The sequence below is a fragment of the Hemitrygon akajei genome, chromosome 6, assembly GCF_048418815.1.
Source record: "Hemitrygon akajei chromosome 6, sHemAka1.3, whole genome shotgun sequence".
NCBI lineage: Eukaryota > Metazoa > Chordata > Chondrichthyes > Myliobatiformes > Dasyatidae > Hemitrygon > Hemitrygon akajei.
In genome coordinates, this window is record NC_133129.1 from 63,850,552 (window position 1) to 63,873,434 (window position 22,883).

Here is a 22,883-nt window from a genome sequence, read left to right on the forward strand (position 1 = left end):
TACAACTGTTCATTAATGGAGAATCTAATCAGCCAATCATGTGTCAGCAATTCAATGCATGAAAGCATGCAAACACGGTCAAGAGGTCAGTTGTTGTTCAGACCATCAGAATGGGGAATAAATGTGATCAAAGTAACTCTGACCATGGAATAAATCCAACAGAGTGAGTTGAGTATGTCAGAAACTGCTGACCTCCTGGGATTTTCACGCACAACCATCTCTAGAGTTTACAGAGAACGTTACGAAAAAAAACCAAAAATATCAAGCAAGCAGCAGTTCTGTGGTTTGAAGACAGTAGAATGGCCAGACTGGTTCCAGCTGACAGAAAGGTGAGAGTAACCTAAATAACCATGCGTTATAATAGTGGTGTGCAGGAGAACACCTCTGAATGCAAAACACATTGAACCTTGAAGTAGATAGACTACAGCAGCAGAAGATCACACTGGGTTCCACACCTGTACTTAATAAAGTGATCACTGAGTGTATATCATATTATGAAATATGTATAGTATAAATGGAAGGATTCTCCTCACGTTTAAAAGGTGCTTACATACAGAGTTATGATGTATAGCACAGTGGAACTGGTTGGGTGGCTTTCTTTTGACTGGTGCAGATACAATGGACTGAAATCATCTATGCTTCTAAATATTATGACGTTAGAGATACCATAAATAGAAGTTGTTGTTGTTGTTGTTGGGGTATATTTACAGTATTTTATTTACGGGGATAACTGTCTTAAAGTAGCAGTTGTGATGTTCAGCAGCACCACAGGAACTGGTACTGCAGTCCTCCTGCTAAACAGCACAGCCAGGTGACGGCTACTGGTACTGCAGGTATTCAGAACTGAAATAGCCCCACCTGCAGGCATCTGGATGTGCTGCTGAGTGCAATTAGACATTCTTAAACTGTATAAAAATCAGGTTAAAATTAAGAGCTTTATGCAGTCCTATTCCACTGTATTTCATTTAGAGGGATATAGTCAAAAAGCAGGGAAATTACACTAACTCAGGTTGCCAACTTAGGAAGAAGCAGTGACCTAGGAAGGCTGTAATACTGGCAAAGATAACAGATAGAAGAACAGAGAAGGCTACAGAAGGATATTAATGTTTTAAAACTAAGATTTTTCCAGACAGGGAACTGATGAAGATCAATGAATAAAGTGATATTAGAAGATGGAGCAAAGAGGAGAAACAGGACTTGATACTGGCAGTGGAGTTAATGTTCAATACAGGCTGTACCCAGGTCACAAATGGGTTCCGTTTTTACCAAACTCCAGAGTTCATTTTGTCTTTAAATTGGAAAATATGCAAAAATCACTTGATATGGTAATAATATCTCCAAGTATTATTACCAATGGCATAAAAAGACTGATAAGAGAACAGTTACTAAAACTGGAGACAGGAAACTAGTTCTGCCCTTCGTAGGAACAAACCTACGTATGTACATCAAACTTTTTAATTTAGTAGTATTATAGGAGCTTGTTCAGATTTAAGGGTATCCGTAAGTCAGTTTGTTACACCTGAAGACCATCTTTATTCTTGAATCTGCATCTTCTGGTAACCAGCCATCAAGTGAGGAGATGGGTTCTTATTTTTCAAAACTCTCTATAATTTATTATACATATTCGCCTTCCTTTCACTCAGCTACAGTGCCTGAACAATTTGATGTCATTGCCCTTCACACTTTCAGCCTCTGTCTTACCCTGCTCCCGGAATCTCCTGCCTGGAATTTTGTAGGAGATCATTCAGCCCATTCTCCCTGAGCCTGGCACTTAACCCATCAATATTTCTGCCTTTCACAAACTGCTCATTCAGTGCCCTTATTATCAGTTACCCCAATGCTTATTAGCTTGAGCCAATAAAACATGTGTTTAATGCAGCTTAGTTACTGCCTTTTTCTGCATATTATGTTATTTTCTGAACCTTATCCTCTCACGAATGCACAGTAAAACCCTCAATAACCAAGCCCCTTTGATTTGTGATGCAGGATTGGCTGATTTGCTGGACTATTAGAATGTCACTTGCATTTAAACTCCTACACATTTTAATTTACTTTTTTAGATGCACCAGTAAACTTTCCAGGGAACCAGGTGAGTTTGAAGTGGGTGTGGGAAATGAGTCAAGACGCAGCTTAACCACAATCTACCCAAATATCCTGTGTTATGCTCTGCCCTTCTTATCCTTTTTTTAAGGTGACACAGGCAAAGCCAGCAATTATTGTTCCCCAATTAATTAATTAATGGCGAGATGTTAATTGGCTGAACAATCTTGTTCAAATTCTCTTCATGCTTTCGTAGTGAGTTCTGGATCCTAATGCTGGCAACAATTAAGACAATATATTGCAACACACACAGAATGCTGGAAGAACTCAGCAGGTCGGGAAAAGAGTAAGCAGTTGATATTTTGAGCCAAGACCTTCTTCAGGACTGGAAAGGAAGGAGGGAAGTCAGAGTAAGAGGATGGGGGGAAGGGAGGAAGAAATACAAGGTGGCAGGTGATAGGTGAAACCAGGAGGGGGAAGAAGACAATATATTTCCAAGTCACAAATGTGAGAGATCTGGTGATGCACAACTGATTCTGAGATATCAAAAAACTGTTAATGCTAGAACGTATAGGGATGAGCACAGTGAGAAAACCTGTATGTAGAAAGCACAGTAGTGCAGCTCCAGTGATCTAGGGTTGATCCTGATATCAGGTACTGTCTGTGAAGTTTGCACTCTCCCTGTACATTTCTTCTGGGAGCTCCAGTTCCCTCCCACAGTCCAAAGACGTACTGGTTGGTAGGTTATTTGTTCATTGTAAATGTTCCCGTGATTAGGTCAGGGTTAAATGGGAGGATTGCTGGGCGGCGTGACTCAAAAGGCCTTTTCTGTGCTTTATCTCAATAAATAAATTAATAAAGTCTCAAAGATATGTAGACCACATTTAAAACTGGTGAATGGTAGAATCTGGATAAATTAATGGCAATTAAATTGCATCTGTGTAGGATTGGTATAAATGGGTGCTTGATACAAACCCAGTGGGCCAAAGGGCCTGTTTCCTTGCTGTATACAGCCAATCAGAAAATAGCATGAATTTATTTCATTGCCTTTTTAATGTTATTTTAAATGGTTTACATTCTTCACAAATAATTTAGTTTACTGGCAGTATCTAATATAGAAAACTATTTCAAATCATTTACAAATCAGTAATGTGTTCAAGACAACAACAAAAATTCTCGCTGTGATTCATACTTCTGACTTTTATGACATTTGGTTACATTCCTGTTCTAGTTTGGCCAGCTTTCTTTCTAGGATCTTCAAGTTAACTCGATGCATCATCAGAAACTGTCCATTCATGTGGAAAACTGGAATATCATTTTTGTATCTCTGAAACCAGACGGAATTCTGTGGATCGGTGATGTCCACCTCCTGGAGGATAAACTATGAAATGATAAGATTATTAATATCATAGATTTTTTATGAAACCATCAGCAGAAAGTAGATCAGCTTAGGAAGATGGGCTGAAAGGCCTGTTTCTGTGCTGTTCATTTTTGGTAATGGTGGGCTAGATTATGAGTGTGCTGATCAGGCTAGGGTTGTGTTTCCTTTAGCATAAGAGAGGGAGGAGAGGCACAGGAGACTGCAGATGCTGGAATCTGGTGCAAAAAATAAATTGCAGGTCGTGCAGCATCCATGGAAGTGGGGGGGGGGGGTCTGATTTCCTTTCCTTTCACAGATGCTGCTGTGGGTTGTATTTTGTCCAGTTGTAGTCAGGAAGCTAATTCCTTGAGCTTCTGTTGTTTCTGTGGAACAATAAAGGAAGTAGAGGGCCCAGTCCAGTGAGAGGGGCAAGTAAAGTGACAGCTCTCTTAGCAAATTTGACTTGAATTTAGTCTCCATCATGAAGGGATCAAAATAGCAACAGGCAAGATAGTGCAAACGATTTCTGCAAGGGCGCTTTCCGTGAAAGTACTGAAGAGAGAAGCCTTAATTATGGTATCCAGGGACTTGTATAGAGACCCACGTTATTGCAATAAATCTTCAGCTAAGAGAAACCTGAGGGAACCAAGATCTGTTCTACAGAGAACAAGCAAAAGAACTAGAATGAATAGTGTGGCCATGGGTTGAATCATAAGACACTGGAGCAGAACTAGGCCATTCAGCCCATCGTCTGCTCGCAATTCGTTCATTTGCTGGCCAAGAACTGAGCAGTTGGACAACAACTGCCCACTCTGACTTACAAGTCCTAGGGTGGGCCTTTGATGCAGAGTATGATTACATAGCCTGTGATGGATGGATAGTTGACAACTGATAGTTATGCAAAAGATGGCAAAGTGTACAACATTTAGTGTGAATATTATGGAATGAAATAAAAGTAATCTTTACAGGGGTTACTTATCATTTAGAAGAAACTTTTCAGGGTTATTAGATGCAGAAGACTAAATATGGTCAAATGTTTCTGTCTGCCATGTTCCAAGGTCTAGGGCTATGTGCTGAAGGATGCACTGAACCTTAGTAAAAAAGCTCCCCGGCGGAAGGGTATTCCCTGTGAACTGAATGGCTAAAGCCCACATAAAAGCCCCCTTGGACTAATGCAGTATATGCTGATGTAAAATAAATCTCACCAGCAAGAAGGCAAAATCTATCAGCAGGTTCCAACCATCTTTGCCATCGTACCTTCTTACATCTACCATTGGGCTTGAGGTACAGCAGGTTCAAGAACAGCTACCTCCCTTCAAGCATTCAGTTCTTGAATCGACATTGACAACCTTAATTACTACCTCCGTATAGCAACCATATGACCAGTTTCACCACAGTGGACTTCCTTTTTCTCATTGTGTTCTTTTTTGTATAATTTTTAATTTATGATCAATTTATGTCTTCTTTCTAATGAATGTTTTGTTTCTAATGCTATGTTGCCGGTTCAGGTGCAATTTCATTGTGCATGTGACGATAAACTTTGAGGTAGAGTGAATGTTTTCCATTATAAACTTGACAAATAAAGTGTAGTTTTGGAGAGCCAGAAAAGGTTGGAATCAGATGATGAGACCCGGAGGGGATGGGGCTGTGTGAGTGGACTATTCCCCTGGATTCCAGGACTTGCAGCCTCCTATTCAATGCAAGTGGACAAAGAAAGAACAAAGTAGCCAGGTTAATCTAAGGGGACAGTCTGAAAAAACCAGCTGGATGAGGTAAAGAATAGTCAAACACTGGATTAAGAAGCAGAAATGGGTAACATATACAATTCAGGAGAAATGTCTCAATAGCCTAAAGTGGAGTCGAGAGAAATAGAGCATTCAGTATGTTGAATCAACAAAGCTCGCCATACTGGATCAGAAACTGTGCAACCAATCATGATTAAACTGGCCTGAATGAGGGTCACATTGCACCTTCTTGCTGGCCTCCCACCTCACACTCTGTAACTCTGTAAACTTTAGCCTGTTCATTCACTGATGACTTTTTCCTAACTTGTACCACTCTCTGTTCTCCTCTGCACTAACTAATTCAAGGGTGGGTCCCAATCTGGGATGATGCCTTGATCACTACTTTCCTCATACTTTCAACTCCACCCCCCCCCCCCCCCCAATTGCCTCATCCCCAAACCCATCTCCACCTTGCAGCTTCAAAATTGACCTTATTGTCATATGCCCAAGTACATGGATGCACAGAGCAGGCAGAAACATCACAGGCACGTAGCATCAGATAAGCTAAAGAGAAACACAAGTTATACACTGCTTTTACAAGAAAGAACACAATTAAAACACAAAATACGTCCACTATAGTACAAAGTGAATTTGACCGTTGCCTAAGCTGTTGACTTCCTCACTTAATGAACCAAATTAACTCAAGTCCTCTGAGACACAGTTAATTCCGTAGATTGATGCAGGCTAGTGATGCTGAGGCCTCGGTCAGCAAAATACAACAGAGGTCACAGAGTGGACACTAAACTCTGGTGTTAAAAAGAAAAATCTACAGAATCATCACACCCAAGCATCTGGAATCCCTGTGGGTGAATCATCAAGAATATTTGCAATATTGCCTAAAGGAAAAATAATAATGTGGGGGGTGTGGTGAGGAGGGGTACAAAGGTCAGAAAATAATGTCTTTGGGAAAACTTTAATCTCACATTAAATGAAATAAAAAGACTATGATCATCTGTGTGTAACTCAGACCCCAATTAAAATCAATACTTCTAAGTAAGTAAATTTTTGAAGATCTAGATTAAATTTGAAAACTACTTATTTATTGCATTTAACTTCATACCCTGTGTCGGTATGGCTCCAAAACTCCTTTGGCTTCTTCACAAAGTGTACAAGAATCCTATGGGTGTAAAAATTAAAACTTTGTTAGTAACTATTCCTAACAAAAGCAGACTAAAATTTTCAGTAAAATGATTCACTTTATAACCAACAATTCTGTACTACTGAATACAAGGGATAATAGCAATAATGATTTTTCACTGACGGTAAGAAGTATTCCAAAACAATTCACAAATGGAGATGTTATCACAATGCTGACTGACTTGGCCATAATTACACGGATTAGCTCAGTTTAAAGCAAAGAATGACATATGCAGGAATTCAGAAGAGCAGAGCATGCTGGAAATTCTCAGCAAGGCAGGCAGCATTTGTGTAGAAAGAACTTTTAGATCTATAAGAATGCAAATATTACATTATTTTTATTTTACTTCAATTAACCCTCTCTAATTTATTTACTGAGATACAGTGTGGAATAGGCCATTCCAGTCCTTCAAGACACGCCACCCAGCAGCCCCTGATTTAACCCTAGCCTAATCACAGGACAATTTACAATGACCAATTAACCTACCAACTGGTATGTCTTTGGACTGTGGTAAGAAACTGGAGCACCCGAAGGAAACCCACATGGTCACGGGGAGAACGTACAAACTCCTTACAGACAGCGGTGGAAATTGTACCCAGGTCACTGGTACTGTAAAGCATTATGCTAACCACCATGCTACCATGCTGCCCAATAGATAAAATAGCTAAGGCAGAGGAAATTATTTGACCTTTGGAAAAAATGTAAAATAGTGAACTCAGCTGAACAATGCTGGTTCAGCTTGTGGAATTCATTTCAATCACAATGGTCAGTGGATCCAACAAGGAACATGCCTATGCTTGGTCAGAACAAAGTAGAGTTTAACCCAAGTTCGGTAAACCATCTGAACAAATTAGAATTCTGAAGGGACTTCCATCTGAAATGGTAACCAGTTTGTCTTTTCAGAACCTGTAGTTTTTTTTGTTTTCCAAAAGAAAAATCAATACTTGGCAGTGGCAGTAAATTGTAGGTTCAAGTCCCACTCCGGCCCATGAAAACAAAACAGTCAGCCAACACTCCATCACCTAACAGTCTGTGAACTGCACATTTACAATGAGGCCCAATGCAAGTTTGAGAATTGACACCTAATCTTCTTTCTGTGCAGATGCAGTCTTCAGGACTTGGTATCAAATGTTACAACTTCAAGTAACTCGATTTTTCGTCTTTATTAATCATCCATCTATGACATTGGCTCACCTTGTTCTTTAATCTTTCACCCCACCCCCAATTTCCTTCCTCTGGGACAAGAATGCCTGCTCAGCCTGACCTGCCAGGCATGCCATTCAGCTCTGCATTTAGCAACTCTTATCTTCTTTTGTAGTCTTGAATAGAGTCTCCAACATTGACTTTCACTGTTTTCCTCCACAAATGCTGCCTCACATTCTGAGTTTTTCCAGTATCCTATTTTCTTTGTTCCAGGTTATAGCATCAGCAATTTCTTTTGTATCTAACTGCTCTCATTCACTCAATGACCAAATAACCTTATTTACAACTTATCCCCATGGTCACCCCAATTTTACCCTATCAGAGACATCCTTCTCCCTCACGTTTCCTGCAGCTTAACAAGCTTCTTTTGTCTCCATCCAAGTTCTGAGAAGTTTCTTCTACCTGTAATGCTAATTCTGTTTCTCTTGCCACAGATACAGCCTGACCTGATGAGTATTTCTAACATTTTCTGTTTCTTTCTTCAATGAAAAGAGATGGTCAGTTTGCATCATACCTTGGTAAACAACGTTAAGGTTGGCAGATCCTTCTTTAACGTAGCTGTCCTTCTTAAGAAAAATTCCAATGTAGGTTTTGATGGTTTACCCAGTTTTGTAAAATAATGCAAATACATTGTTCCAGTACTGCTGAATGTAATTAATATGTAATTAGATTAAGCATCAATCTGCAGATTAATAATGCAGTGAATTTCAACAAATGAAATATCCACTTCAATCTGGTAAGTGGAGAAGGTACTACAACAAAATAATTCTTGGAAGACTGACACAAATTCAGATCAACCAATGAGTTCTGAAAATTCATGACCTGTGCATGACTTCGACCCACTGAGAACTTGCGTATGAATAAATGGCATGCAATTCAAAAATGCCTTTTTGTTCCTGCAAGACTTGGCCACATAGTTTAAAGCTATGAGATTTATGGAAGTCCTTGCTTATAACTGATTAATGATCATCATTAACTTGGCCCCACCTGTCCTTCCTTCTAGACTTACATGGCTAACCTCAACTTTCCCCTCAATTCCTCCACTCTCTGGACTTCTGCTCTGGTTCCCACTTCCTAACCACCCCCTACCCCACATAAAATTAAACCCACTTGAGTAACATTAGCAAACCTCCCTGTGAGGATATTGTTACTTCTCAAATTTAGGTGCAACCTCTCCTTCCTGTAAAGGGCCTACCCTAGAAGAGCCCAATGATCTATGTGCCTGAAGCCCTCTCTCCCTCACCACCATTCAGGGCCCCAGACAGTCCTTCCAGGTGAGGTGACACTTCACCTGTGAGTCAGCTGGTGTGGTATAATGCCTTTTATATATTGGTGAGACCCAACGCAGACTGGGAGACCGTTTCGCTGAACACCTACACTCGGTCCACCAGAGAAAGCAGGATCTCCCAGTGGCCACACATTTTAATTCCACGTCCCATTCCCATTCTGATATGTCTATCCATGGCCTCCTCTACTGTCAAAATGAATCCAAACTCAGGTTGGAGGAACAACACCTTATATACTGGCTGGGTAGCCTCCAACCTGATGGCATGAACATTGACTTCTCTAACTTCCGTTAATGCCCCTCCTCCCCTTCTTACCCCATCCGACATATTTAGTTGTTTGTTTTATTCTCTCTCTCTCTGCCCATCACTCTGCCTGTTCTCCATCTCCCTCTGGTGCTTCCCCACCCCCACTTTCTTTCTCCCGAAGCCTCCCGTCCCATGATCCTTTCCCTTCTCCAGCTCTGTATCACTTTCGCCAATCACCTTTCCAGCTCTTAGCTTCATCCCACCCCCTTCTGTCTTCTCCTATCATTTCGCATTTCCACCTCCCCCCACTACTTGCAAATCTCTTACTATCTTTCCTTTCAGTTAGTCCCGACGAAGGGTCTCGGCCCAAAACGTCGACAGTGCTTCTCCCTATAGATGCTGCTTGGCCTGCGTGTTCCACCAGCATTTTGTGTGTTGTTGTTTGAATTTCCAGCATCTGCAGATTTCCTCGTGTTTGCCTTCTCTCCTGCACCAGCTCTTTAGCCATGCACTAACTGTACCACCTTCAGCTATATCTGTTGGTAAGTTTAAAGTTTGAGAGTTTCAGTCCCCACACGAACTACAAGCTCCATTGTTGTACTGAGGGAGCACTATAATATTGGAGTTGCTGAACTGTAGTTGAAACATAAATCTGTGGTTCTGCCTTTTGTCCCATGTGGCAGAAATGTTCCCCGGTATCATTTTGAGAAATTTTCCATGTAAGTCTGATAAACAAGATGCCAGAAATCTGAAACGAGTTCCTGGGTGTCAACATCTCTGAGGATCTATCCTTATGCAGGTTGTGTATTGAAGATAAAAGTCTGTTTCCAAATCAGTTTTTCCACTTAATTAGTGTCTACAAGTTATCTGCTAACATCACTTTACTAATATTTAAAATTGCATTATTTCCACTCGCAAAAATTAAAACCCAGATGAAAAAAAATGTAAGTTGTTTTATTAATTTATCTTTGAAGATGCCTGAGCACCTGGCAAAATGACCAACTGTCCATTCCCAGTTGCTTTTGATGGGACAATGATGCTTTTAAACCACTGCAGTACTTCTGGTGAATGCTATTGAGTTGGCCGTTGCAGGAATTACACCCGTGATGACGAAAGGCTGACGATCTAGTTCCGAGTTACAAGAAAAGCAGATGCTGAAAATCCAAAGCAACACACACAAAAATGCTGGAGGAACTCAGCAGTCCCAGCAGCATCCATGGGAATGAACAAACTTAGGATGTTTCAGGCTGAGACTCTTCTTCAGACCGGGAAAGGAAGGGGGAAGAAGTCAGAATAAAAAAGGTGGATGGGGGTGGAGTGAGGATAGCTAGAAGGTGATAGGTGAAGCCCTATGGGGTGGGAAAGGTGAAGGGTTGGAGAGGACAGATAGGAGAGGAGAGTGGACAACAGGAGAAAGGGAAGGAAGAGGGGATTGGGGGGAGGGGAGGGAAGTAATAGGCAGGTGAGAAGTGGTAAAAAGCCAAAGTGGGGAATAGAAGAGGCGAGGGGGAGGGGAAAAATTACCGGAAGGAGAAAACTGATATTTATGCCATGAGGTTGGAGGCTACCCAGATAGAATGTAAGGTGTTGGTCCTCCACCCTGAGGGTGGCCTCATCTTGGCACAAGAGGAAGCCATGGACCAACGTGTCAGGTCAGGTATGGGAATCGGAATTAAAATGTTTGGTCTCTAGGGAATTCCACTTTCGGCGATGGATTGGGGCTGCTTAACCACGTGGTTCCCCAATTTATGACAGGTCTCACCAAAGTAGAGAAGGCTGCAAAGAGAGCACCGGACACAATAGATCTGCAGGTGAAATGCTGCCTCACCTGGAAGGACTGTTTGGGGGCCATGAACGGAGATGAAAGGACAGGTGTAGCACTTTGGCCACTGTTCGGGAAATAGGTGAGATGCAGGTGAGGGTAGCATCTATACTGGAGGAAGGGAAACTCCATTCTTTGAAGGAGGAGGACATGAGGTATACAATGCTATGTGATTGGGAGCAGGTTTTCCTTCGTATCCTCCTTGGGTATAGAGATCATTAAACGTTCCACCAGCATTATTTTGTGAACATACAGATGGCACAACCTGCAGTAATGGGGTAACAGTGGGAGTGGAAGTGTGCATTTACATTTTGGGATAGATCACCTATCATTTGGCTAGCTGTGTTCCTGAGAGTCATCTCAAATCAATTTTACTGCCATGCACAGGTACAGGTGCAATGAAAATCTTACTGCAGCAGCATCACAGGCACGTAGGTACAGACAAAACACAACATATAAATTACAAGAGAACAAAGGAGATTCTGCAGATACTGGAAATCCAGAGCAAAACACACAAAATGGAGGAACTCAGAAGGTCAGGCAGCATCCATAGAAATGACCTTTGGGGCCGAGACGCTTCATCGGGACGGGCAAGGAAGGACAAAGACACGAGGAAGAGGGGAAAGAGGACAAGCTAGAAGGTTAAAGGTGAAGCCAGGTGAGTGGGAAAGGTAAAGGGCTGGAGAAGACTGAATCTAATAGGAGAGTGAGTGCAGCCACAGACAAAGAGAGTGCTGCTGGAGTGTGCGGACTGACCTCTACCTTGCTGAGGCCAGGCGGCAACTCTCAAACACCTTTTATTTAACCTTTGAAAAGGACCCCACTCTAGACCATCAGGCCACTGTCTCCCATAACATCACCAACCTCTTCAACTCCGGAAATCTCCCATTCACTGCGACCAATCTCATAGATCCTTTACCCCACACTGTTTGTTTCTACCTCCTAACCAAGATCCACAAACCTGACTATCCAGGTAGGCCCACTGTCTCTGCCTGCTCTTGCTGACTCCATTCTAGCCCCCATGATTCAGTCCCTTCACACCTACATTTGTCACACTTCACATGCTCTCCGTCTCCTCAATAACTTTCAATTCCCTAGCCTGACTGCCTCATTTTCACCATGGACGTCCAGTTACCATACTCTCCTATCCCACGTCAAGGCCTTAAAGTTCTCTGCTTCTTTCTCAGCAGAAGTGATCCTCATCCTCAACAATTTCTCCTTCAGCTCCTCCCACTTTCTCCATACTCAAGGGGTAGCCGTGGGTACCCGTATGGGCCCCAGCTATGCTGCCTTTTTGTCCGCTTTGTTGAAATGTACTTTACTTATGGTAACAAACTGGCATTTTTTTGTCTGTAACAAAATGGAATCTGAATTGTACCAGAGTGCTTTGTTAATAGTATTTGTGCACAACTATGCTGATGGACCTTGAGTATATGACAAACTGCAAAAGACTTGGTTTCTGGAAGAATGCCAAGTACACTAATTAAGCAGGTAAATGGAATGAACCCTGACCTTAAAATGATGCGCAGTACCTAACACTAGGGTACAAAGGAGTGATTATGCTGCTGTTTTTTTTAAGCTATCACTGAATCTTGTGTGGTGTGGTCTTCCCTTGTAGCAAGGAAAATAAATGTGCTTATGATCGATCCACTCTGAGTTTATTGTTGTTTATTATAAGACATAGCGAAAAGGTGCTTGACAGAACTTTGAGGTCCCATCAAGATCACATGTGTAGGTGTGGGAGCAGAGCCAGGGGGACCCAGGAGACTGCCTTCTCCTGGAGAAACTCTGACAGAGGAATGATCACCAAAAAATAAGTTTGCTTTTTGCCCTTTGTGTCCTTTCCAGGTGAGTAGCAAATACCTGCTCCGGTTCTATACACTACGTACGATCTGTGCTAATGCCATTGAGTGGATCAGTTTCTCTCTCCATAATCCTAATGCTTTCATTACAGCAGCCAAAAACGTATGGGTGTCAATGATTAGATGTGACCAGTAAGAACATCAGGGATACCTGTGGCACCAGTATCGGTAAAACGAGTAAGTAAGAGTGGGAAATGAGCTTTTAAATTTAATCCCTACAGGATGCTGAGGTAAACAAAGAAAGAAAAAACATGCTAAGTAGGGTGAGGAAGAGAGACTAGAAATTGTTAATAATTCCTTCCCTGTCCCAAATAAAGGGACTTCAGCAGAGTACATGTTGATAATTATGGGAAGGGATCGGTGGAAGAATTACAGATGAGGAACAAAGGGGTGTAGATCAACCTTGGACGGCAGGAGGATTACAGGTCATTGTAGAACTTGTGCCTGACCCGGAGACAGGTTTTGTGTCACAAACCTCATATTATGGATTTGGAAACCTTAATCAGGACATGGATAGGCTCCAAATTTGAATTTTATAAGGTTAAATTTCAGGATTTCAAGAAAACCGTCATATGTCCAAGCCAAGATCATTTGTCCTGCTGGGCTCCCAATGTGGCCTCCTCTACATTGGTGAGACCCAACATAATTGGGGGGACCGCTTTGTTGAGCACCTCTGCTTCACACAGCAAAAGCATAATTTGCAGGTGGTTAATCATTTCAATTCCTACCTCCAATCCCATTCTGACATGTCAGTCCATGGCCTCCTCTTGGACCACGATGAGGCCATCATCAGGGTGGAGGAGCAACACCTCATATTCCGTCTGGGTAGCCTCCAACCTGATGACAAGACCATCGACTTCTCCCTCTGATAATTTATTTTTTTCTTTCTTTATTTTTCTCCTCTCCCTTCCCTCTTCCTCTTTTCAAAACACTGACCTCTTACCTCTTCTCCCCAAACTTCCAATCACCTTCCCCTGGTGCCCCTCCATGTCCCTTTCTCCCATGGTCCATTCTCCTCTCCTATCAGATTCCTCCTTCTGTAGCCTCTTACCTTTCCCACAGACCTGGATTCGCCTATCACCTTCTAGCTAATCCTCCTTCCCCTTCCCCCACCTTTTCATTTTGGCATCTTCACCCTTCCTTTCCAGTCTTAAGGAAGTGTCTCGGGCCAAAACGTCGACTACTTATTAATTTCCATAAATCTGCCTGATCTGCTGAGTTACTTCAGCGTTTTCTCTGTGTTGCTCTAAATTATACAAGACGGAGAAGCAAAAACAAGACCCAAGGGCAAAAAAAAAACACAATCAGAGGGAAGTCCAGGGTAACTACACTTTCACAGTTCTACAATTAATGGCATTAAAAGTACAGCAGACTGAGAAGGAGGAACAATTACAATTAGTGAAGAGAGAAGGAAAGGAATGTAGTTCTGCCATTTGTGGTGGCATCCATTAGTCTCGCGAGCCCATGGATCTGCACCTGGGAAGTCTACTGGAGTGTCCTCTCCAGGGCACAGGCCTGGGCAAGGTTGTATGGAAGACCGGCAGTTGTCCAAGCAGCAAGTTTCCCCTCTCCACGACACTGATATTGTCCAAGGGAAGGGCAAGGGCTGATACAGCTTGGCACCTGTGTCATCGCAGGAGTTGCTGGAATGAGGTTGAAGGCAACGTTGGACTGCCTTAGGGACTCCAGCTCCGGATTTGTAGTGCCATTTGTAGGAACAAAGAAATGTACTATGTCAAATTTCAAATTTAATAATATTATAGAAGCCTGTGTAGGAATGTCCTTAATGCCCACCTTTGTAACCCTTGGGCGGACTGAAGAGTGGCCACATTGTAGCAGAAGAGGAGGCCATGGCCGATGTTCTTCTCAACCTGCCTATCTATGTACCTGTCCAAATGTCTTTTCCATGTTGTTACTGTACCTGCAATGAAGCTTTGTGAGAGAATGGATGGATTTGACAGTGCAATGAACGTAGAGAAATACACGTCCCAACTATGTTTTTGGAAATAAACTCTTCCACGTGGCGGTAGTAAATTACGTTCCAGACACTAGAATGTCTTTGCAGAACTCACCAAGAGACATCATTTGGGTGGATAATGTACACTTTGAGAGATGTGGGAAAATGGTTGCCTCCAAATTTTTGTCAGTCATTTCACACGCTGTACAGCTGGGATCAACATGGTGGCCAATTTCAAAGGTAATAGTGGAGAGAGTGAGAATGACACAGTGGTTTGTGATAAGACCTGGAATTCAAAAAATATCACCTCGAGTCAACTTGAGAGATGTGATTATCCAGTAGTTTAAAGGGTCAGAAAAGGCACGGCTCTGAGTGATAGAGTATAAGGTAGAGAAGACAAGACCACCAAGGGAAAGATAGCAAAGATAGCAGTTAATAATGCTAGAAATTCAAATCTAACAAATATTGGAACACTGAATTGCAGTGGACATGTAGATTTGGGAATAGTGGTGATTCTATAGATAAGGTAAACCCTATGATGGTTAGTGTGGGTGAGGTGCAATGTGAGGCTGAGGAGAAGCAGGGCCATGAGATCATACAGTTAACTGTTCAGTACAGAAACAGACCTTTGAGCCCAACCTGTCCATGTTGGCTGTGATGCCCATGTTAATCTCACAAGCCAGCCTTGCCCATAGTCCCTTTATTCCTTGTACCTGAACGACGGTCTTTCAAAGAGTGTGATTGTATTCTGCTCCAGCACTTCCTCTGGCTGCTTGTTCCATATACTCACCACACTGAGATCCCTTTTAAATGTGTTCTCTTTCATCTTAAACCTACACCTTCTCATTTCACACTCTCCTAACCTAATAACTATGATTATCTATCCTATCTATGACCCTCTTAATTTTATAATAGTCTATAAGGTCACCTCTCAGTCACCTATATACCAGTGAGAATAAACCCAGCCTATCCAATCCTTCTTGATAAGTAAAGTCATCCATTCTAGGCAACACCCCGTGAAATACTTCTCTACTCTTTCAAATGTCATCACATCCTTCCAGTGATGTGGCAACCAGAACCGGGCACAACACCCCAGAACCGTAGAACCAGAACCGGGCACAACACCCCAGAACCGTAGAACCAGAACCGGGCACAACACCACAGAACCGTAGAACCAGAACCGGGCTCAACACCCCAGAACTGTAGAACCAGAACCGGGCACAACATCCCAGAACCGGGCTCAACACTCCAGAACCGTACAACCAGAACTGGGCACAACACCCCAGAACCGTACAACCAGAACCAGGCTCAACACCCCAACACCGTACAACCGGAACCGGGCACAACACCCCAGAACTGTACAACCAGAACCGGGCACAACACCCCAGAACCGTACAACCAGAACCGGGCACAACACCCCAGAACCGTACAACCAGAACCGGGCACAACACCCCAGAACGGTACAACCAGAACCGGGCACAACACCCCAGAACCGTACAACCAGAACCGGGCACAACACCCCAGAACCGTACAACCAGAACCGGGCACAACACTCCAGAACCGTACAACCAGAACCGGGCACAACACCCCAGAACTGTACAACCAGAACCGGGCACAACACCCCAGAACTGTACAACCAGAACCGGGCACAACACCCCAGAACCGTACAACCAGAACCGGGCACAACACCCCAGAACCGTACAACCAGAACTGGGCTCAACACCCCAGAACCGTAGAACCAGAACCGGGCACAACATCCCAGAACCGGGCTCAACACTCCAGAACTGTACAACCAGAACTGGGCACAACACCCCAGAACCGTACAACCAGAACCGGGCACAACACTCCAGAACGGTACAACCAGAACCGGGCACAACATCGCAGAACCGTACAACCAGAACCGGGCTCAACACCCCAACACCGTACAACCAGAACCGGGCACAACACCCCAGAACTGTACAACCAGAACCGGGCACAACACCCCAGAACCATACAACCAGAACTGGGCTCAACACCCCAGAACCGTACAACCAGAACCGGGCACAACACCCCAGAACCGTACAACCAGAACCGGGCACAACACCCCAGAACCGTACAACCAGAACCGGGCACAACACCCCAGAACCGTACAACCAGAACCGGGCACAACACCCCAGAACTGTACAACCAGAACCGGGCACAACATCCCAGAACCGTACAACCAGAACCGGGCACAACACCCCAGAACCGTACAACCAGAACCGGGCACAACACCCCAGAACCGTACAACCAGAACCGGGCACAACACCCCAGAACTGTACAACCAGAACCGGGCACAACATCCCAGAACTGTACAACCAGAACCGGGCACAACACCCCAGAACCGTACAACCAGAACCGGGCACAACACCCCAGAACCGTACATCCAGAACTGGGCTCAACACCCCAGAACCGTACAACCAGAACTGGGCTCAACACCCCAGAACCGTACAACCAGAACCGGGCTCAACACTCCAGAACCGTACAACCAGAACCGGGCACAACACCCCAGAACCGTACAACCAGAACCGGGCACAACACCCCAGAACCGTACAACCAGAACTGGGCACAACACCCCAGAACGGTACAACCAGAACCGGGCACAACACCCCAGAACTATACAACCAGAACCGGGCACAACACCCCAAATACAGCCTTACTAATATTTAGTGCAGTTGCTATATGACATCGCAAATCTTACACTCAGTGCCTCTGCTTATGAAGGCAAGTATGTGAATTTTCTTCTTCACTACCCTATTCACCTGAGTTACAATTCTCAGGGAACTAAAGTGGCAAATTGTTAAATTAAATTGGTTTAGAATAGGAGGGATGTCAGAGTGAGGTTGAGGACACCGAGAGTGCTTTGTGCATGGAATGCATTGCTGGGAGGTCTGATAGAGGCAGGCACATGAGGAAAATTCAAGAGACTCTTATATCAGCAGAAAGATGGAGGGCTATGCGTGAACGAAGAGTTAAATTGAATTGAATTTGAATATCGTAGGCTGAAGGACCAGCACTGCGCTGGACTGTGTTATGTTCTGTGTTGTCCCCAGGACTAACGAAGATGTAAAAATTATCTGTTACAGCGTCAGCAGTCTCCTCCTCTTTTTTTCCCATTGCATTTTCTGATTGATCCTGTCAGGCCAGATTTATCAACCTTAATGTGTGCCAATATTTCTAACACTTCTAGCCGAAGACATTTTCCAAATTATCAGTGTACCCTTCCCCTAATTCTCCACTCTGTACATCCTCCTCCATATCTACACCAATCCCATTTAACAGCACCTGATCCACAGCTTGGTCAAGATTCAAGGTTGTTTAATGTCATTTTCAGTACGCAAGTTCAAAGGAGAACAAAATAATTGATACCCTGGATCAAATGCAGCATATATAAACTTAATAATAAAAACATACAATAAATATAAATACCTAAGATAACTTATATACATAGATTGATTGTATATCCATAAAGTATTCGGAGTGTCTGTACATAAGGTGACTGACTGGAAATGACAAAGTTGTGGTGGTTGGTGGGTGGAGATTACTGCTTGGGGAAAGTAACTGTCTGTGAGCGTGGTGGTGCTGCTGCCTTGGATGCTACGTAGCCTCTTCCTTGATGGGAGTGGGACAAACAGCCCACAAGCAATGTGGGTGGGATTCTTCATGATGTTACTGGCCTTTTTCTGGCACCTTGATGGTGGTTAAGCTGTTGCTGGTTGTGCGTGGCAGTTTTGAATACCCACTGTAGAGCCTTCCTGTCCGCTGCTGGTTCCATACCACACACCGATGTTAAGATGCTCTATACCACGCATCTGTAGAATGACCTGAGTACAGATGTGCGAAGTCCAGCTCTCTTCAGCACCCTCAGCATGTAGAGGCATTGGTGAATTTCCTGATTGTGTGCTCGGACCACGAGAGGTTGTGTGCCAGGAATCTGAGACTATTTGCAGTTTCCACTGTTGTGCCACCGATATAAAGAGGGGTATGAGTGGTGCGAGTTCTGGGATAACAGCATTGAATGCTGAAATTAAATCCAGAAAGAGCATTCTGACATAAGTGTCATTGTTTTCCAGGGGTGCCAGGGCCAGGTCATAGAGCAATTTTGTCGGAGGGCATATTGGTGAGTGTCCAATTTGGTAGGGATGGAGTTTTTGATGTGTGCCATTACTAGTCATTCTAAACACTTCATGATGATGGGTGTCAGTGCCACCAGGTAGCAATCATTAATTCTGAAGCTGCAGACTTATTTGGTACAGGAATAATGGTGGCAGACTTGAAGCATGCGGGGACAGGAGCTTTGGGTGAGTGATGTGTTGAAGATGTCCATAAAGACAACAGTGAGCTGGTGTGCATCCTCTCCGAGTTCTCAGCCTGGGATGTTGTCCAGCCCAGCTGCGTTACGGGATGATTTAAGTCCAGTATCTGCTACAGAGGGAACTTAAGCAGATGCTTTGTCAAGTAATGTTGATGTGGATGGTCAGATAGTGAGTACCACAGAGGGAAGGAAAGTAAATTCTATCTCACTTACTCAGTTTAACTGTTATTTTGGACAATAAATAAGACAAGAGTATTAAGTGTGGTAGGCTGACCTAATTACCTCAATTACCAAATTAATTACTAAAGATAGCATCAAGGAAGTTAAGGCGGAGAGGATATATGCCAAGAATGATGGTTAGGGTGTTCAGATTGACAAGAGAAAGTGTTAATGGAACATAGAGAGACAAGGAATTGCTCTATTATTTTGTCATATCTGTGGCAGAATAAGCGCTCTAGAATTAATAAAATCCACCTCCAAAAATCTAAAAAAGAGGGTGGCATGGCTTTACCTAACTTTCGCTTATATTACTGGGCAGCTAATATACGTTGTGCTGCCTTCTGGTCTTTCTTCCACGGTCAACCCGAGTGCCCTAACTGGGTGACAATGGAGTTGAGCTCCACTAAAGAATTATCTATATCTGCACTTCTTGGCTCTGCACTCCCTAGCAGTCTGCCCAGATCAATAGCTAATCCTCTGGTTAGACACACTTTGCGTATATGGGCTCAGTTCAGGAAATGCTATGGTTTCCAGGGGTTTTCCGTTTCTAGCCCTGTCGCACATAATCACCTTTTTTTACCTACTACGTACGATTCAGCATTCCATGTTTGGTACAGGAAGGGCATTAGACATTTTGAAGATCTCTTCATTGATAATCGCTTCGCTTCTTTTCAGCAGCTCTCCGTTAAGTTCAACCTGCCTAACGCTCACTTTTTCAGATATCTCCAAATCCGACACTTTACTGCTCCTTTAATTCCTAACTTTCCTGAAATGCCTGCGAAAAATGCTATGGGCCTATTTCTTTCCATTAATCCACTAGGTAAAGGTTTAATATCAATTATCCGAGATAAACTAGCAGCCTTACGACAGGCCCCTGTGGATAAAATTAAAATGGCCTGGGAGCAGGATTTAAATATCTCCTTATCCGAGGAGAGCTGGGACTCAAATCGGTTAACTCAACCTCCCTCTGTGCTCGCCATTGCCTCTTACAGTTTAAGATTGTTCATAGAGCCCATATGTCTAAATCTAAACTATCTCGATTCTACCCTGGCATTAGTCCGCTCTGTGATAAATGCAAGAGGGGCGTGGCCTCTCTCATCCACATGTACTGGTTCTGTCCTAGTTTGGAGAAATTCTGGAAAGATGTCTTCACTACATTATTGGGTATTCTGAATCAGCACCTAGAACCTAACCCCTTAATTGCTCTGTTCGGTTTTTGGGGCGAGACAGATTTATGTCTGGGTCCGACCAAATGCCGTATACTATCCTTTGCCTCTCTCCTGGCGAGACACTTGATCCTCCTTAGATGGAGAGATGTTGCCCCGCCCACTCATGCGCAATGGCTTAACGACATCATGGCCTGCTTGGACCTCGAAAAAATTCATTATTCAGTTCTTAATTCGGATCTAAAGTTCCATAAGGTCTGGGGACCTTTTATCGAGTACTTTCATAACCTTCCTCTTGACTAGGGTTTTTTTTTTCTTCTTTTTTTTCCTCTTTTCGGTCCCTTGCTTTCAGCTCCCTTTTTTTTCTGGTAGTAGGCATTATTACCCTCTGTTACTAAGTGTATTCACAGTATGGGAGTTTGACTGTCCGGACTTATACTTTTTATACTGTGTGGTGGTTGGTCTGGAGTTGTTTTTTTTTCTTGTGTTGTGGGGTTTGGGGAGGACACTTAAGCTCACTTGTCTTTAATTTAGGTGCTTTTTTGTTAAATTCTCTTCCTTTGTAGCATATTGTTATTGTATGCTTAATCTTGCACTGTATTAATGCTCCCCATTGGGATTTGGGGTTTTTAATTTTGTAAAATGTTTTGAAAAACTAATAAAAAAATTAAAAAAAAAGACAAGGAATTGGTACATTTGGAGCCAGTTTATATTGACACCAAATGGAATATGTACAGTATAAGGGAAGCAGTAGACAGGTTGGTGATAGGTGGGCTTGATGGTATGACCTGGCCATTATTGATTTCTGACCTTCAGGAATACAATGGTCATTAACAACAGGATGGTATTAGTACATTTGATCTACTATATGTCTTAATGTTGTTAATAATAAATAATTATTTAAACTTACAGAATTAAGGAAGCAATTGTCAACTTAAAGAAAAGTTAGTTAAAATTAAACATTGCTCCTTAACGTTCACTCAGTTGTTTTTCTGTTTGGTTAAGATATGATGGGGTTGCTAACAATGCTGTATTTAATCATATCGAATCAGTTGATCCTTGTACTAATAACTGAAAGTAGATTATGATTTGATAAATTTTATTAGAAGCTTTATTAAAATTCTATCTAAAAGGTGATCTAATGTATTGATAGTAAACCCACAATAGAAGTTGCAATGGTTGGTTGCAAAGAAAGTATTAAATAAAATAGTGGGAGCTGAAGAAAAAGCCATTTTTCCCCTGTGGTTTTTGTCAGCTTGGCTAAGAATTTTGAATCCATTGTGTATAGCTTAATATGCAAGTCGTTGACTTATCAGGGGATTAGTAGAACTATGATGGGTCATGTTGGTGACATTTACTGAAACTCTGAGCAAAGTCGGGCTGAGCTGATGATGATTCCCACCAGGGTCTGTACAGAGCAGGGTGATCTGCCATCGTGATAATTACCCTGCTTTGCATTTTAAACAGTGCAGCTTCTGCTTTTTAGTCTTCTGAAGGCATGGTTTGGGGAACTATTTTCACTTCTGTCAAAGCTGAAAATTTCATGAAAGGGCATGTTGAAGAATTTTAATAAATAGTGGGGTCTTGTGCAAGAACAGGCATGAATAAATCTCTCATGTTTTGTATGATATCCAAAACTAAACACTTGTTTTCAATAATGTATAGATCTGCCGGATAAATATTAAAGAACTGGATTTTGTAGATCCTGGCAAATTCTGTGTGGATGTATGCACCCATGGGTTGGCTGAATTACATTTGAGTGGTTTGAAAAACTAACCTGAAGACTAGAATTCTTAACGATTCCTGGTCTGTGTTTGATTTTTAACTGACGCTTCACAAGACCAATTTACAGCTTTCAATGGTATTATGAAGAATGCTACTAAAGGGTATTTTTGTACGTAATTCAGATGATATAATGACGTTTTACCTTCAAGAGTAAACAATGGTGGGTTTACTCTCTCATACAGTTTCTCCCCGGATTATGAAACCTGTCTTATGGACACACTGTATGTATAAACAAGCATTTGGGAGACTCACTTGCTGAGTCAATGAGGTCTCTGCAATGGAGCTCTGTCGTAACTCAGGGACTCCCTGTAATGGAAAGACAAATAAGATGATCGTTAGGGAACAGATAGGTTTCAGTAACGTAACTAGTTTGCTTGTTTACATTTGCTGAGATAGAATGATAACATGAAAGACCATAGATGCTGAAAATCTGACCCAACACACAAAGGCGATGGAGGAATTCACTGGCCAGGCAAATCTATGCAGGGAAATGGACAGTCAATGTTTCTGGTCAAGACTTGTCATCTGGACTCCAGACTTACTTAGTAATCTTCATTTAAAAAAGTATCAGATCAAACGGTTCAAATGACTCAATTTAATATCAGAGAATATATACAGTATACAATCTGAAATTCTTACACTTCACAAACATCCATGAAACTAAAAACTCCACAGAATGAAT

At 42.7% G+C, this 22,883-nt stretch overlaps 1 protein-coding gene across 5 annotated transcripts in view; it reads right to left on the minus strand.

Moving 5' to 3' along the window:
• Positions 1–3,074: 3,074 nt before the first annotated feature.
• The window catches only part of c6h5orf63 (chromosome 6 C5orf63 homolog), a 42,655-nt gene continuing 22,846 nt past the window's right edge, over positions 3,075–22,883 (minus strand). For 2 of the 5 annotated variants that reach the window (XM_073048471.1, XM_073048474.1), the window contains exons 2-5: positions 22,344–22,507; positions 8,040–8,166; positions 6,245–6,301; positions 3,075–3,421 (exon numbers count right to left, since the gene is read on the minus strand). In XM_073048471.1, coding sequence (XP_072904572.1) covers positions 3,242–3,421; positions 6,245–6,301; positions 8,040–8,156 — 354 coding nt within the window. In that variant the 5' untranslated portion in view covers positions 8,157–8,166; positions 22,344–22,507 and the 3' untranslated portion in view covers positions 3,075–3,241. Of the gene's footprint in view, positions 3,422–6,244; positions 6,302–8,039; positions 8,170–22,343; positions 22,508–22,883 lie in introns of all 5 variants that reach the window. The other 3 variants (XM_073048475.1, XM_073048476.1, XM_073048472.1) reach the window with 3 other exon arrangements.